The sequence below is a fragment of the Mastigoproctus giganteus genome, chromosome 6 (assembly GCF_048544385.1).
Source record: "Mastigoproctus giganteus isolate SK-2022 chromosome 6, ASM4854438v1, whole genome shotgun sequence".
In the NCBI taxonomy this organism is placed as follows: domain Eukaryota; kingdom Metazoa; phylum Arthropoda; class Arachnida; order Uropygi; family Thelyphonidae; genus Mastigoproctus; species Mastigoproctus giganteus.
This window is the reverse complement of record NC_143580.1, coordinates 177,106,385-177,122,981: the sequence shown is the minus strand read 5'-3', so window position 1 is coordinate 177,122,981 and position 16,597 is coordinate 177,106,385. Positions and strand designations below refer to the sequence as shown.

At 36.9% G+C, this 16,597-nt stretch overlaps 1 protein-coding gene across 4 annotated transcripts in view; it reads left to right on the top strand.

The window, feature by feature from the left end:
- The window catches only part of LOC150084772 (coiled-coil domain-containing protein 167-like), a 139,252-nt gene that overhangs the window by 40,517 nt on the left and 82,138 nt on the right, over window positions 1-16,597 (top strand). For 3 of the 4 annotated variants that reach the window (XM_090375530.1, XM_090375531.1, XM_090375527.1), the window contains exon 3: window positions 6,306-6,367. The exons of the other annotated variant lie outside the window; for it this stretch is intronic. In XM_090375530.1, the coding sequence (XP_090231656.1) occupies window positions 6,308-6,367 (60 nt within the window). In that variant the 5' untranslated portion in view covers window positions 6,306-6,307. The remainder of the gene's footprint in view (window positions 1-6,305; window positions 6,368-16,597) is intronic. 4 annotated transcript variants of the gene reach the window in all.

Genomic DNA, 16,597 nt, shown 5'->3' with positions numbered 1-16,597 from the left:
TTCTTATTTTGACACTATATTAGATACTATGATCAGTAATTATTTTTAGCAACAACAGTCTTATTATACAAAAAAAAAAAAAAAATATATATATATACACACAGTGGATTCTGGTTATTTGGGCCACCGGTCAATCGGGGAAGCCGTTTATTTGGGCAAATCTTAAAAAACAGAAACCAGTCGAGAAAATAGCCAGGGTTTACTTCGCTTAATTGGGACAGCATGCCGTTTAATCGGGACAGGAGACCGCAGCAGTGGATATTACCCTATGATTGTCTCCGATGGTACCACATGGTTCGGTCGAAATTCTGGAGGTCACAACCATAAAACAATAAAAATAATTAGCAGTCACCTGTTTATTGGGCTTTTCTGTTAGTGAAATCTATCATAAACGGACAGTAAACTTGATCTTACTGAATTTGCGATAATACCGACAGCTGGAATTCTGTGGGTTATTATGATGAAATGTGTTTACACTTCCATGAAATCTTCAATCATATAAAAAAATTAATTTTCATATTCTTCTTTTCATTCCTATTTTTAAAGATTCGTAACTTATTCCATTCTCACTTGTGCGTATCGTGTTACTTGCAATTTGTGTGTGCCGTGTTCTTTGTTATTGATTGCTTATCTTTTTACTGTTTTGAATTTTAACCCCCAACCACAAATGTCAGTGAACAGAAATGTCAACTAGTTAGTATGTACATATTACAGTACGTATTAATTCCGATTTTCATGTATCATTTAATTTTTTAATTGGTAAGGTAATAAAGGGTAAATTTGTGCTTAATATATCTTTGCTTTTATAGCCTGTGGATAATATTCCTCCTATTTTCGCTAATTAGAATCGCTGTTTAATAGAATTAAAATTCAATTCACAAACATGTTCACAATGACCGACGCTTACTGCACATCGTATAGTGAACGGTACTTTACTTTGTTGAGTTTGTCGTAACGTGATTTGATTGTACATTTACAGTTGTAAATGTACAATCAAAAGTTGTAAATGTACATTTACAGCGAACCAATTGTAAAGGGGGAGTACATTGTATTTTTAACTATTTACGTGAAACTTTGGATAATTGGGGCAGCCACTTAATCGGGCCAAAATGCACTGGTCCCGATGTGTCCCAAATAATCAGAATGGACTGTATATATATTTCTCTGCTTTAAAAGCTAAATTTCAGTCAAAAGCACGCAAAAATGAAATAGGATGAAACTCTATGAAAAATTAACATAGTGGGTGCTTTTTTATTCCAAAATGGAGCCTTAAAGAATTTTTTACAGCTATATATCCCAGTAAAACAAAAAATAAATAAAAAAATAATGATGAAGTTGGGGTATTTTTACCATACTTGAGGAATACTAAAATTTCTGGTTTTTTTAAATTTTTCACAAAATTCACAAAAACTTTTGGTATTGTTGATGAAATCAAGCATAGTAGAAACCTAAAGGTTAAGAGATACACTGGTAGAAACATTGTCATAGATAGATCACAATTTAAAGTAGCTTGCATAGTCAAAAAATTTTTTCTACCGATATAAACATTCAATCTGTACCCTGGGTGTTACTTATGATGTCAGAATGGAGATTGTACAGGGAGATAACAAGTATGGTATAATGAAAATAGTTATTCATCTGTTATTTTATAAATAATAGATGCTGGTATAGTTTAGGGCTAAAGCCTCAGGTTACATAAATAGTTTAACTAATGTACAAGTTAGTGCATTTGCATCATTTCTGTACATAGCCAACTACATAAGTAGTTATAAATTGGCATCATTAAGTATATCTCATATTGTGAATACCTTCACAATGATTTGCCATGATGTTGCACTACCTCGAATAAGTAAAGCTTCACCATAGGAGAAGACTATTGTTACTTATTCTCAGCGGATACCATCACCCATACAGCACCATTTCAGAGCTTATTGACTCCTCATCAGCGGGTAGGCAGGTACCTTGGTGTTGCAATGATGTCTTGGATACCATCACCCATACGGCACCATTTCAGAGCTTATTGGCTCCTCATCAGTTGGTGGGCAGGTACCCGGGTGTTGCAGTGATGACAACCCAGTTGCGAAGTATAAATCCACAATATGAGAGATGCCTGATGGTGTGGGGTAATTTAGATTACGGTATAGTTTAGGGCTAAAGCCTCAGGTTACGTAAATAGTTTAATGTACAAGTTACTTGTACATTAGTAACTTGTACTCTGATGAGTACAACGAACAACTATAATCATTAGGCCTATAACACACTCCTACCCTCATTTTTGCTTTCTCAGTGCTTATGTCACACCAAACTGACTTAACATTGCACTGCCCACCAATGTCAACTGGATGCACTTCCTTAGATTTTGTTTCTTAACTAACAGCATTCTAACCCTTCCTCCTTTCCTATCTTGCCTGTCCTTCCTGTACACATTGTACTTCCCAAATTCCAATTCTGCACTGCTTATATTTGTGGATACCACGTCACTGATACCCCAACATCTGCCTTTGATGTTTTGACCAGCATTTCAAGTTCGTCAAATTTAGTTATATACTCCTAGCAGTCTTGTACATGTAAGTATATATGCATCTATTCTTAATCGCAGTTACCCTAACACAGCCCAAGTATTTATTTGTTCCATGATGACCCCCCCACCATTCCCTGAAAACACCAGCACCCCACCATCCATTCTAATTGAAGCAGTGCAAGAACCACTTTCACCTCCACTGTTACTGCTAATCTTTTAGTCTGCGAATCCTACCAAGCTAGCAGTTTTCTGACCCACATAACAGTGCCTTGATAGCATTAGCAAATATTCTTGCACCCCTTCTATTTAAGTGTATCCCATCCCTGTGGAAGCAGTCCCTTTCTTGTTAACAAGCACAGACCGTGCTGAGAAAAATTCTATCCCATGAGCCTTGCACAATCTCTCCAGGGCCGAATTAATTGACAAGCCTCTCATCTGGATAGAATTGCAGACACTTTCAAATTTGCTTCTTGATTAGACCGGGGTTCGAGCCTGTCACCACCAAATACGGAGGATGCGGAAAGGTCAAAGGAATGACCACCGCATATTCCCGGAGCAATATGGCCTTAGTTGCTAATGCTCCTAAAAACCAAATAACAAACAAACTTTCAAATTTAACCCTAACTGATGACTTTTTTTTCAACATTGACTCGTACTTGTTGAGTAAGTCTGCGGATCGCCTCTTAATGTCAGTAGTGCCAACGTTTACAACAATATCACACTTTGTGCCCTTAAAAGATATCTGCTCTACAATATCATCATCAACTTTTGCCCCTTGCAGACATGTGCTGGTCCTTTCTTAATTGTCTTCTTGTTTTACTTCCTCCTCCTTTTTATTCCTGAAATTTCGGCAAAGTGGCAAGTTTAGTCTCATGCAATCGTTTCTTTAGTCTATCAATTCTTTGTTTTCATTTGATCTTATGATTTTTGGTCAAATTTAGTAATCTATAATGAATTTCTGATTGAAATTCATTTTTGTCTATATTCGAATCTTTAATGGCTTTTTTTTTAATTCATTAAGTATTTCTTCATGTTCTTTTTTTTTTATCTGTAAATTATAATCTGATGTTTTTCTAAAATTTTATCTGTTCTTATTTATTATTATTTTTTTTACTTCCATATTTATCTGCTTCCATATAATAATACTGGTTTTAGAAGTATATTATGTATTATTTTGATTCTTTCTGGTTGGATTGTCTAAATTTGTTTTTTATTCCTTGGATAGTATGAACCAGATACTATCTAAGGAATAAAATACTTAGATAGTATAGCTGAAATGCTCAATATGTTCTACGTTGATATCAATATTTGTAAAATAATAAGAGAAGTTTACCTCAATATATAGTACGTAGAACATTTCCATATGATACTCCCCAGAAATTAAAACAAAAAAATCTTACATTAGAGTAACAAACAATTAAAAATTAATTAAAAGAATTTAACGAAAATTGTTTTGCAATTTTTTCATTAAATTCTTTTAATTAATTTTCTTATTTTTAATTGTTTTAAATTGATTGTGTTAAATTGATTTTTAATTATTTGTTACTCTAATGTAAGATTTTCGATTTTTTTGTTTTAATTTCTGGAAAGTATCATACAGAAGTGTTCTGTGTACTATATTGAGGTAAACTTTTCTTTTATTATAATCAGGGACTCACATCTGGTGAGTATGGGCTTGGCACACCCAGGGTCTTGAGCTGGATATCATCATTCTTCTCTTTCTTGGTGATTCCTATCTCTCTCTCTCTCTCTCTCTCTCTCTCTCTCTCTCTCTCTCTCTCTCTCTCTCTCTCTCTCTCTCTCTGTAATAGGGAAATTTTTTTTTTTTTTGGCCGGTGCAGCATAACCTCAGGATTCCTTGCACCATATGACTGATAATAATAATAAATAATGGCACCTCCGTAGCCAGGTGGGCAGGAGCAGCAGTGCGTAGCACACGCTTCTTGATTGGACCGGGGTTCGAGCCTGTGACCACCAAATACGGAGGATGCGGAAAGGTCAGGGAATGACCACCGCATATCCCCGGAGAAATATGGCCTTAGTTGCTAATGCTCCTAAAAGCCAAATAACAACAACAACTTCTTATTATTTTACAAATTTTTTTATTCCTATAGCCTTGATAAAATTTGTTTTGATTTCAGTATATTTTTGAATTGTGAAAGTGCAGCTAAATACTTAAAACTATTTATTTGTTCTAATATTTTGTCATATACCATTTTACTTCTAACTGGTCTTCACCTTTAAATGACATTACTTTTATTTTATCTTATCTCAAATTTTTCTCTTACTCCTTTTAAAATTTTTAAAAGTTATTGTAAATTTTAATCTTTTTGCAGTATTGTTGTTTGACCAGATTTATTTATTTTTTTTCTTTACCATTCCTTAACTATTTCATTATATAAACATTAAGAAAGGCTTGGGGAGGGGATAAGCTGTAAACAGCATCCTTGTTGTACTCTTTGTAACTAGTTTCTAGGCTGTAATTTCTTTGTCTAATTTGACTAATACAGTATTTCATTATTGTTGTAGATTTCTTGAATCAATTTAAATAGGTGGTAGGGTATATCATTTTCTTACAGGATCTTCACTAATATTTACTATTTACTTTATTGAATGCCTTTCTCATAATCTGTAAATACTAATTTGTATCTTGCTGAAATTCTGTTTTTTCATTTAATAGTTTTAACACAAATACAGGATCAATACAAGACCTACCTTTGTAAAAACCCATTTTATTCTTCTAACAGTTCATTTTTTGTTTTTTTGTTTAATTTCCCTTTTGAAATACTTGCCAAAATTTTATATCTGTACACTAAATACTTATTCCTCTATAGTTATAATCTTTATCCCTCTCTGTTGTATATAAGAATTACAAGGAAATGTTAATTAAAAATTATTTCTAGCATATTTAATTAATTCCATATTTATTTTACCTCTCACATTTTTTTTGTTTTTGTATTTTTTAATCTGTTTCTAAATCTTATCAAGTGATTACCAACAGATTCTAGTTCTTGATTTTGAGTTTGCAGTTATTCATATTTGTAGTTAAGTCCTTCTATAAATCTGTAAGATATTACAACCATTTTACAGTTGGAATTGTGTTTATTTGTATACTTCATTTTATGTTTTGATTCATACATTTTAAAAGTTGGCATTTTAAATTTCAAAAGGGATTTTGTTAAATCTCTTTATAATTCAGAGATAGAATTATTCCATCTTTTTTTTTTTTTTTTTTTTTTACTGTTGCTGTTTTTTTCTTGCATTCTGTTTCTGAATGTACTGTTCTTAATTGTATATTTTCCAATTTACCTGTTTTAGCTAGGATCACAACCCTATATTAAGTTATGAATATTTAAAAGTTGTACACATTATCTTTGACAAATGGCATATTTTATTGGATGTCAACCAAACAGTAACATCAACACTGTCAGGTGTGGCCAAATCTAATGTAGAACTGACATTACAGTATTTGTACACTGTTATTAGAACTCTTTCAGGGCTTGATAGTGCTTACACTGCATAAAAACATGTATGCATCTTTTTGTTTTGTTACCTGCCATTTCATAAATAACCACTAACACAGAAATTAACGAACTATGGTGTAAAAAAAATACAATTACACATGATCAGAGGAACATAAATCCATAGTTACATACAATGAGGGGAACATAAATGCAAGTATGTTGTTAATTTATTTCAGATCAGTTAATTACTTTTTTAAAATATTTTCCAGTTTCTCATCTGGTGCTACAGCTTAGTTAACTTTTATTTCTGTTTTTTTTAGTTATGTTAATAGGACTCATGTTATATGTACTTGGGAAAGAAAAAATGCAGATTATTAAAGAGGTAATTTACAGTTTTTTGATCTCATATTTTAGCAGTATTTTTTAAATTTGAACCTAATTTGTACCTAATTGAAATAATTACACTCAAACACCAGCCAAGCAGTTAAAATTTTACTATAAAATATAATAAAATAAAATACATATGATACAAATATCGGTTAAACTAGACTATTACAATAAATACAATAAAATAGGTTAAAACAATTAAAAACAATGCTAAAATCGTTAAAATATACTAAAATACCGAAGCTTTCGGAGACCACTGTCTTCTTCCTCAACAGTGTACTATTACTGGCACATCCTTAAGTAACAGGCTCATGGCACTCAAACACGTGATTCACCAGGCACATAGTCGGCATTTCCCACTTGCGCACCGGAAATGGAAGTGGCTCGGGAGCGTGCCATACAAAATCGATCATCACGTCTGAGGACAACTGCCTCAAACAGGGGGGTGTAAATGCATACCCCCTGTCCCTGTTGATAGTATTATGACTAGATGCACTGATTCGTAAGCTCTCGAGCCAATGCTTCCTAATTTCACTTGCCCATCCCTTCTGACACTTTATCTAGTTCTTCCTTGAATTTATTTCAACTACCCACCTCTAGCAACATCAAATGGGAATTTGTTCCAACAATCAATACCCTCTGGCTGAAGGGGAATTTCCACACACGAGAGGGCAGTTTATGCCCTCTCATGTGTTTAGTCTGAACAAGAGGAAGTAGTAGTAGTAGTGGTATGTGATGCAACTGTATGAGCTTATGCAGCATCAAGCAAAAAAAAAAACAAAAAAAAAATCACACCATTCCCTCCAAATTCCTGTCAAGCTCCTTAAATTTATTTAACCTATCAACTTCCACAACGACAGATGGAAGTTTGTTCCAGCAATTAACCACCCGCTGGCTAAAGGCAAATTTCCACACATCTATTCTACATCTGTCTTTTTTTAATTTGAATTTATGCCCCCTTAGTTCGTAATCTGAACAAGAGGAAGGATCCCATCAGAATTCAGCATACTCAGCCCATTCAAGGCCTTATACACCTCAATCAGATCATCGTGCAGGTGTCTAATCTCCAGCCACTGCAATTTGCAGAACTTAAGCCTCTCTTGGTAAGAGGATCCCCTCATTCCCCCAACCAATCTTGTAGCCCTTCTCTGTACACACTCAAGCAAATCTACATCCTTCCTAAAATGAGGCCTCCAAACCTGTACGCAGTACTCAAGGCGTGGCCTGACCATTGCCTTATACAGAAGGACAATCACTTCCTTTTCCCTGCTAGCAAAATTCCTATATATATCATTGACAAAACCCCATGACCTGCCCTGGCAGCCTGCCTACATTACTCAGAAAACTTCATATCTGACTGCACAATTACTACCAGGTCTTTTTCATTTTCTCCCACCTTAAGTGTAGTACCACACAGTTGGTACGTTTCTTTGGAGTTACTTCTACCCATATGCAGTACTTTGCATTTGTCAAGGTTAAACTTGAGTTGCCACTTCTTAGCCCATCTGCCCAAATTATCCAGATCCTGTTGCAGTAGCACACTGCCATTACTGTCATTAACAACCCTGTCAACCTTTGTATCATCTGAAAAAAACTTTGACACTAAGCCTGATATACCTTCATCAATATCATTGATAAATATACAAAACAACAGAGGCCCCAACACCGAACCCTGTAGGACTCCACTAATAACATTAGTCCACGAAGAGCAGCACCCATTGATTACCACCCTCTGTCTTCTCCCACTTAACCATCCTTTTATCCATTGTAGCAACTTACCCTTAATACCATTCTGCTCCAATTTGTACAATAGTCTTCCATGCGCAACAGTGTCAAAAGCTTTCCTGAAATCCAAATGTATGATATCAAAATTATTTTTTGCATCCAGTTCCTTTGTAACCACATCATAATATCCTATGAAATTTATCAGACAAGACTTTCCCTTAACAAACCCATGCTGTGTGTGAATTATTGCTGCAGTCTTGTCTAGATGATACCCAGAATAGAAGTTAAGCTAACTGGTCTGTAATTACTCGTATCACTCTTCAATCCCCCTTTGTGAATTGGGGATACATTTGCACATCTCCAGTCCGTTGGGACCTCCCCAGAGTCCAAGGATGCTTTCATAATTATGGCTAAGGGTTTGCTTAGTTGCTTTGCCACCTCCTTTAATATAACTGGATAGATCCCATCCACCCCAGGTGCCTTTCTTATGTTTAACTTCAACAATTTCTCCTCCACTTTTCTCTCAGTTATTACAAAATCATTAAGCACCCTGCTACAATTTGATAACCTGCCATTTTCAAACCTTAATAACTCCTCATGTGTGAATGTAGATGCAAAATACTCATTCAGTTTGTTTGCTGTCTGAGCAGGATCATCAACAGTCGAACCATCGATATCAAGTGGACTAATCAGATTCATCCCCTTCCTTTTAGAGTTTATATAAGTAAAGAAATCCTTGCTGTTTTTCTTAGCATCTTTTGCCAAAGATTTCTCGTAATCTGCCTTCGCCTGCTTAACCTCCTTTGTGACCTGATTACAGACTAACTTATATCTGCCATAGGCTTCTGAGTCGCTTGATAATTTATATGCATCCCATGCATTTTTCTTCTCTGTCACGAGTCTCATTAGTTCATTTGATAACCATTTAGGCCTAAACCTTGAACAATATTTCTTAATAGGTATGAAACTTTTAGTAGCTTTCACGATTAATTCCTTGAAAGGATTCAATTAGCACTGAATCCTTTTAAGGCCTTAAACACCTCCATTAAATCTCCTTGCAGGTGCCTAGTCTTCAGGTGCTGAAATTTGCAAAAGGGAAACATGTAACATGTTTTGTAATAAGGTTAGCTGGACTAGAATCAGGATGTGTCTTCCCCAAGCAACAATTGATGAAATGAACAAATTATATTTCAAGGGGGATATATAGAGAGAATTATCTTTCCTAGGAATTAATATAAGTGCATATGAACTGATGATTTGAGTTTCTTTTTATTCTCTAAACAACTGAGGACAGAAGAGTTTACAAATTCATGTTGACTGCATACATATTGTAGTGTTAAGGGCAGCCAGATTTTGAGTGCCACAATTGCAATGGGCCATGCATATTTTGTGGCAGTGTACAGTGTACTTATTGTTAGCATGGGTACACGTGCTAACCGCTGAACCATGGCCAGCCATAAACCATGCTATAAAATGTCATGAGTCAAGTCAGAATATATATGTGTGTCTGCCATTCTGCCTAAGCACAATAAGAGAGACTGTGTACTTGAAAGCCTCGAGGATTAACTCAAGAGACTCTGCAAGGTTTTTTTGGGGAGGGAGATTTTTATCAGTGTGGTCTGCCCTTATAGGTAGAAAGAATCTGTTTTCTAGAGGTAGAATACATTTGAACAAACATGGTGTAAGGATCAATATAATTTCAAGAGTTCTTGTTTGTGACAACAAAAGCTGATGTTGGCTGAGAGTAGTGATGTTTCAAATGAACGATGGGAAACTAATGTTAGGAAAACAAGCTTAAATTACTCCAAGGGGTATATCAAGTAGTAAACTGTACAAGAAAACTTAGTATTAACTGTGTCTATAATAATGTAAGGAGGATTATCAATAAAATGAGTGAATTTTAACTCGTAGTCAGAAAAAGCTTTCCCAGATTAAAAACTTACACCTACCAACAGAGATTTGTGTAGTGTGAGGTAATTGGAATGAAAGTAAAGTGAATAGGTGATATGCTACAGATCAGAGGATTATAAAGAGTAAGACAGGAGCCTCTATGCAGATGAAATGGACAAGAATGTGTTGAATGTCTGATTAGGTGTGATTTCAATTTGAACTTCACTGATTGGGGAAAATGTCAGGGAAACTCACCATGGGAGACAAGATTTTTAAATAAACTTGATTATTATTTTTAACAGCATAATAACAAACCATTGGGGTCAAGAATATTATAAACCTGATCATCACTCACAATCCAGATGACATCATGGGCATGATAACACATTAACCATTAGCAAGGAGTAATTTTGGATAATGGAGTTTTAAATTGGATGATGAGAGAGAGAGAGAGAGAGAGAGAGAGAGAGAGTTGCAGTTCTCAAAGGCATGAGTTTTAATGTCAGGAAAGGAGACAGTGATATCTAGCCTCTATCCACTGGGCAGTTAGCATAGGGAGGACAAATACATTAGAATTATGGAATATCTTTAAAAACAAAAGTCAAGAAGCCATGAATGCATATATACCATTAATAAAACAGCACGAGGCAGATGCCGAGATGAATGAATAGAGGTGGCTAGTTTAATGGAGCTTATATGGGAAGGATTCAGAGTGATGAAAAGTAAGGCCTATAATAGCTATAAGATGTCTGTAATAGCACTGTAGAAAAAGTGAGCAAAGAACAGGGAATTTTTTTGTGTATGTGAATACAAATCAAAAAAGAATGAATCAGAATTAGTCCCTTGCATAATGGGTGTCTATGAGTGTATAAAATAATGCAACTGATAAATTGAACAGATACTTTGCATTAATCTCTACAGATGAAAGACTCTATATAGTAAGAAAAGGCTATGTGAGCAAGGTTAAGTAGTATGAAATTAGTGACAGTTAATTCATTAGATAGACTTTCAAGACAAAAGGCAAGTTAAGCCTCCTGAAGTTGATGGCATATACCCAGTAATTTTGAATAAGTATGCAAGAGGGTGTAGTGACCCATATAGATTAATTGAATAGGCATTATTAGACTTGGGAGAGATTCCTTTAGCTGGAGCACTGCCAACGTGTCACCAATAAATAAAATTAGTTCTAAGAGCAAAATGGATAACTGCTGACTGGACAGTCTGACTTCAGCAGTAGAGAAAATTATGGAGGTAGTGTTCAAGAGTGCAATACAGGGTCATTTAGATAGAAATGGAATTTCTCAAGGAAACAGCATGGTTCAGTAAAGAGAAAATTGTAGTTAACCAACCTGGTTATCTGTGCTGATGAGAGTTGCTCATGAGCTGGATGTAGGAAATAATTTTACATTGTTTATTTGGATTTGGCAAAGCATGTGACTCAGTCCTGCATGAGAGGCTAGTCTATAAGGTGGATCAGGCTGGGGTCACAAGAAAGATCTTTAGATTTATTTCAAGTTTGCTTCAAGGCAGAAGGTTGGGAAGTGGGTTTGTCCAAAGATTGTTACTTGGACCACTGATGTTTCTGATTTATTTTAATCACGTTGATGAAGGTATACAGGATATGAAGTCAAAATTTGCAGGTGATATCTAAATTGGGAGAGTAGTAAGTGATCAGCAGTAAGCAGTGCTGCTTTGGAAAGACATATAAGCTTCAGGAAAGGTCACAGAAATAGCAGGTGTTTTAACGCAGAAACCATGGCGCCTCCGTAGCCAGGTGGGCAGGAGCAGCAGTGCGTAGACACGCTTCTTGATTAGACTGGGGTTCGAGCCCGTGAGCCACCAAATATGGAGGATGCGGAAAGGTCAGGGAATGACCACCGCATATCCCCGGAGCAATATGGCCTTAGTTGCTAATGCTCCTAAAAACCAAACAACAACAACGATGCAGAAAAACGAAGGTGCTACACTTAGGGAATAGCAATCCCAAAATAACCTTTACACTTGGTGGCAGGGCTTGGGATCCCAAATATTGGGATCCTGGTCATTTTTTTCAGGTATTCAAATCCCGGTATTGATACAAAAATGCCAGTTTTTCAGGTATTCCAATCCCGGTATTGATACAAAAATGCCAGTTTTTCAGTACTAATTTAAAAAATAATTATCCATGATTTATTCACATAAAGGTTATAAAATCGACGACAATAAATCATTAATACTGCTGAATTTGTAAATGAGGGATTGTTATACACAGTACAAATACAACGGAAACCTGAAAACATCGTGAAATTGTAAGACATAAAATCTTACAAATATACACTGGTGTGCAAAACTTAAGGACCAACACTATTTCTAAAGGTTACAACCACAAAATCAAACGAAACAGACTGTGGCCGTTCAGTAGAAAGCTGGTGCACATGCAAAAATTTGAATCATGATGAGAGGGCTCGTATAAACAGAAAAATTCAGCAGTTATGTGCAAATTACCGAATGGTGAGCACAATTGTTACAGACGTTCAATTGGTTTCACACAGTGCTGCAGACTTTACCCGGGGTCAAATAATTGGGAAGCTCTTGAAGGTCGAAGTGGGAGAAGTGTGACTGCAGAGTTCAGTATCGTCCATAGCATCATCACACGTGCGTGGTCGGTCTTCAGGACAACAGGTACAGCTGTGCAAAGGACCAGTCATGGTCATCCTCGAAAAACAATGCCCAATGATGACTGCTATATACTCCTACAGGCCAAGAGAGGCCGACAGTGAGATCCATTGCAAACCAGCTGCACAGAACGCAGGATATCACGGTTTACTGTGGCCAGGCAACTCCACAAAGGTGGACTGTTTGCCCGATGGCCAGTATGCTGTGTTCCTTTAACACCTGCCCATTGGAGACACGGTTTACAGTGATGCATCGAACACAAGGACTGGACAGCAGCGCAATGGGGTAAGGTACTCTTTACTGATGAGAGTAGATTCAGTCAGCAGCCATCCAGCATTCATTGTTCAGCATTGTTCTAAGTATGGACAGGCGGTGCAAAGCCTGCATCAACATTAGGGGTGACCATATCTCCTACTGAGGACCACCTCTTCCCTTTGTTCCATCTTTATCAGTGATGCATCTGTATCATGGCAGCCAGTGCTATATTTTTTTTATATTTTAGTATTAAATCAGCTCACACCAACCATAAGAATAAGTATTTACTGTAACTAAAATATTTATTTACATATTAAAATAAAATAAATATTTACAAAAACTGCTATTATATTAAATATACATGTAAAAACATTAAAACTGTGATAAAATCCTTGAGATAAAATACACTAAAATAAACCGGATTAAAAGCGATAAAAACGATAAAAATCTCTGGAGCTTTCGGAAGCTTGCGCTCCCTTCCTCAGCAGTAACAAAACTTCCTGCAGCACGTCCATATATATAACAGGCTCACGGTACCTATACACGTGGTGCAGTCGGCGCATGGTCTGAACTGGAAGCGGAAATAGCTCGGGAACGTGTTAAGCAAAACCGTTCATCCGTGCTTAGGATAATAGTTTCAAACAGAGGATGCATACGCATACCTCTGTCCCTATTCATAATATTGTGGTCGGATGAACAGATTCGTAGGCTCTCGAGCCATTTACGGTTCCAGAACCCATGCGCTCGATCCATGATAACCGCATCCTCTGGGGAAATTTGATGCTGCTTCTCCCAAAAATGTTCGGCCACAGCAGACTTATTGTAAATAAGTCTGCTGTGGCCGAAACATCAGTAAATACTTATTCTTATGGTTGGTGTGAGCTGATTTAATACTAAAATATGAATTTTCCCAACCTCAGAGGCCTTTTTCAGGATATAGCCAGTGCTATGTTGCCATTTTTGAATAAAGTCCCTCTGTACCGTTTTGTTTCCATTGTTGTTTCATTCATCATTTCTGTACCTCACGAGGTTCCTTTGGTATTCTTTTTCCATATCCAGGCCACTCCTATAAGAAGCTACAGGTGAAAACCTGACTGGTTCTTAAGTTTTGTACACCAGTGTATTTCTCTTAGTAAGTGTAGTGAGTATGGAAGTAAAGCACTTAAGGAATAACAAAAACATCATTGTGGAAATATTCCATTAGTGGGAGTAGGCCTGGTAGTGCAATTAAGGAATATGGTGAACAGTGGTAAGGCAGGTGTGGAAGGGTTAAAATTAAAAGCTTCTGAAGAATAGTTTAATCCCTCTATTTACACCGCCGCCTGACGATGCGACACTCGGTGAATTTTGGGAAAGGGTGTCGGTATGGAGCAGTTCAAGAGTATTGTGAACAGGTGATCTTGAGGTAAAAGATGAAAGCATTTTGTTGTGTGGGAAAAATATTTTGTTTTTCCCACCAAAGAAAGAAGAGTGAGTTTAAAGAATAACACTGTGATTGGGTCAGGTTTAAATTAGATGGGGGGGGGGGAGATAGGTAAATGTGTGCAAACCCCAGCGAGGTTTGCACATAAGCTTGCATATAAAAAAGTAGTACAAGGGGCAATTGTAACTTGCAATCAATTCAATAAATAAATAAATGAGAAGGAAATAAGGTGCTCGCACCAAAAGAGGGGTTTGTGGTTGTTGCTCGGTGAGGTTACAGACTTCCGGTCTGGTAGTGTCCAGCTGTATAGTGAAGGGTTCCGCCGGGCATGTTCCTGTGCTAGAATTTAATCCAGAAGTTGAATAACAAGCCAGTCAGATAGTGCCTTGGCTTCTACTACTGCTGTGGTAATTTCTTTCAGTATTAACAGAGAACTGTCCCCGAAATAAGACAGTACTGGCAGAGCTGTACAGCAGATTTCGAGAGAGAGAGAGAATCACCACACTCCATGGAAGGAACCCGCACAAAGGAATCCCACCGTGAAAGAGAAGGAAGCTAAGTCCTCTGAACTGTGTTGTATTGGTAATGGTAATGGGTAAATGAGAAATCCTTGGCAAAAGATGCTAAGAAAAACAGCAAGGATTTCTTTACTTATATAAACTCTAAAAGTAAGGGGATGAATCTGATTGGTCCACTTGACAGCGATGGTTCAAGTGTTGATGATCCTGCTCAGATAGCAAACAAACTGAATGAGTATTTTGCATCTACATTCACACATGAGGAATTATTAAGGTTTGAAAATGGCAGAAGGTTATCAAATTGTAGCAGGATATTTAATGATTTTGTAATAACTGAAAGCAAAGTGGAGGAAAAATTGTTGAAGTTAAACATAAGAAAAGCACCTGGGGTGGATGGGATCTATCCAGTTATATTAAAGGAGGCGGCAAAGCAACTAAGCAAACCCTTAGCCATAATTATGAGAGCATCCTTGGACTCAGGGGAGGTTCCCATGGACTGGAGATGTGCAAATGTATCCCCAATTCACAAAGGGGGATCGAAGGGTGACACGAGTAATTACAGCCAGTTAGTTTAACGTCTGTTCCGGGTAAAATAATGGAGTCACTGGTTAAAGATGCATTGCAGGATCATCTAGACAAGACTGCAGTAATAATTCAGACACAGCATGGGTTTGTTAAGGGAGAGTCTTGTCTGATAAATTTCATAGGATATTATGATGTGGTTACTAAGGAACTGAATGCAAAAAATAATTCTGATATCATATATATTTGGATTTCAGGAAAGCTTTTGACACTGTTGCGCATGGAAGACTATTGTACAAATTGGAGCAGAATGGTATTAAGGGTAAGTTGCTACAATGGATAAAAGGATGGTTAAGTGGGAGAAGACAGAGGGTGGTAATCAATGGGTGCTGCTCTTCGTGGACTAATGTTATTAGTGGAGTCCCACAGGGTTCGGTGTTAGGTCCACTGTTGTTTTGTATATTTATCAATGATATTGATGAAGGTATATCAGGCTTAGTGTCAAAGTTTGCAGATGATACAAAGGTTGGCAGGGTTGTTAATGACAGTAATGGCAGTGTGCTACTGCAACAGGATCTAGATAATTTGGGCAGATGGGCTAAGAAGTGGCAACTCAAGTTTAACCTTCATAAATGCAAAGTACTGCATATGGGTAAAAGTAACCCCAGAGAAATGTACCAAGTGTGTGGTACTATGCTTAACGTGGTAGAAAATGAAAAAGACCTGAGAGTAATTGTGCAGTCAGATATGAAGTTTTCTGAGTAATGCAGACAGGCTGCCAGGGCAGGTCATGGGGTTTTGTCAATGATATATAGGAATTTTGCTAGCAGGGAGAAGGAGGTGATTGTCCCTCTGTATAAGGCAATGGTTAGGCCGTGCCTTGATTATTGCGTACAGGTCTGGAGGCCTCATTTTAGGAAGGATGTAGATTTGCTTGAGCGTGTACAGAGAAGGGCAACAAGATTGGTGAGGGGAATGAAGGGATCCTCTTACCAAGAGAGAGAGGCTTAAGTTCTGCAAATTGCAGTGGCTGGAGACTAGGCACCTGTGCGGTGATCTGATTGAGGTGTATAAGGCTTTGAATGGGTTGAGCTTGCTGAATTCTGATGGGATCCTTCCACTTGTTCAGATTACGAACCTAAGGGGCATAAATTCAAATTAAGAAAAGACAGATGTGTGCGGAAATTTGCCTTTAGGTAGTGGGTGGTTAATTGCTGGAACAAACTTCCATGTGTCG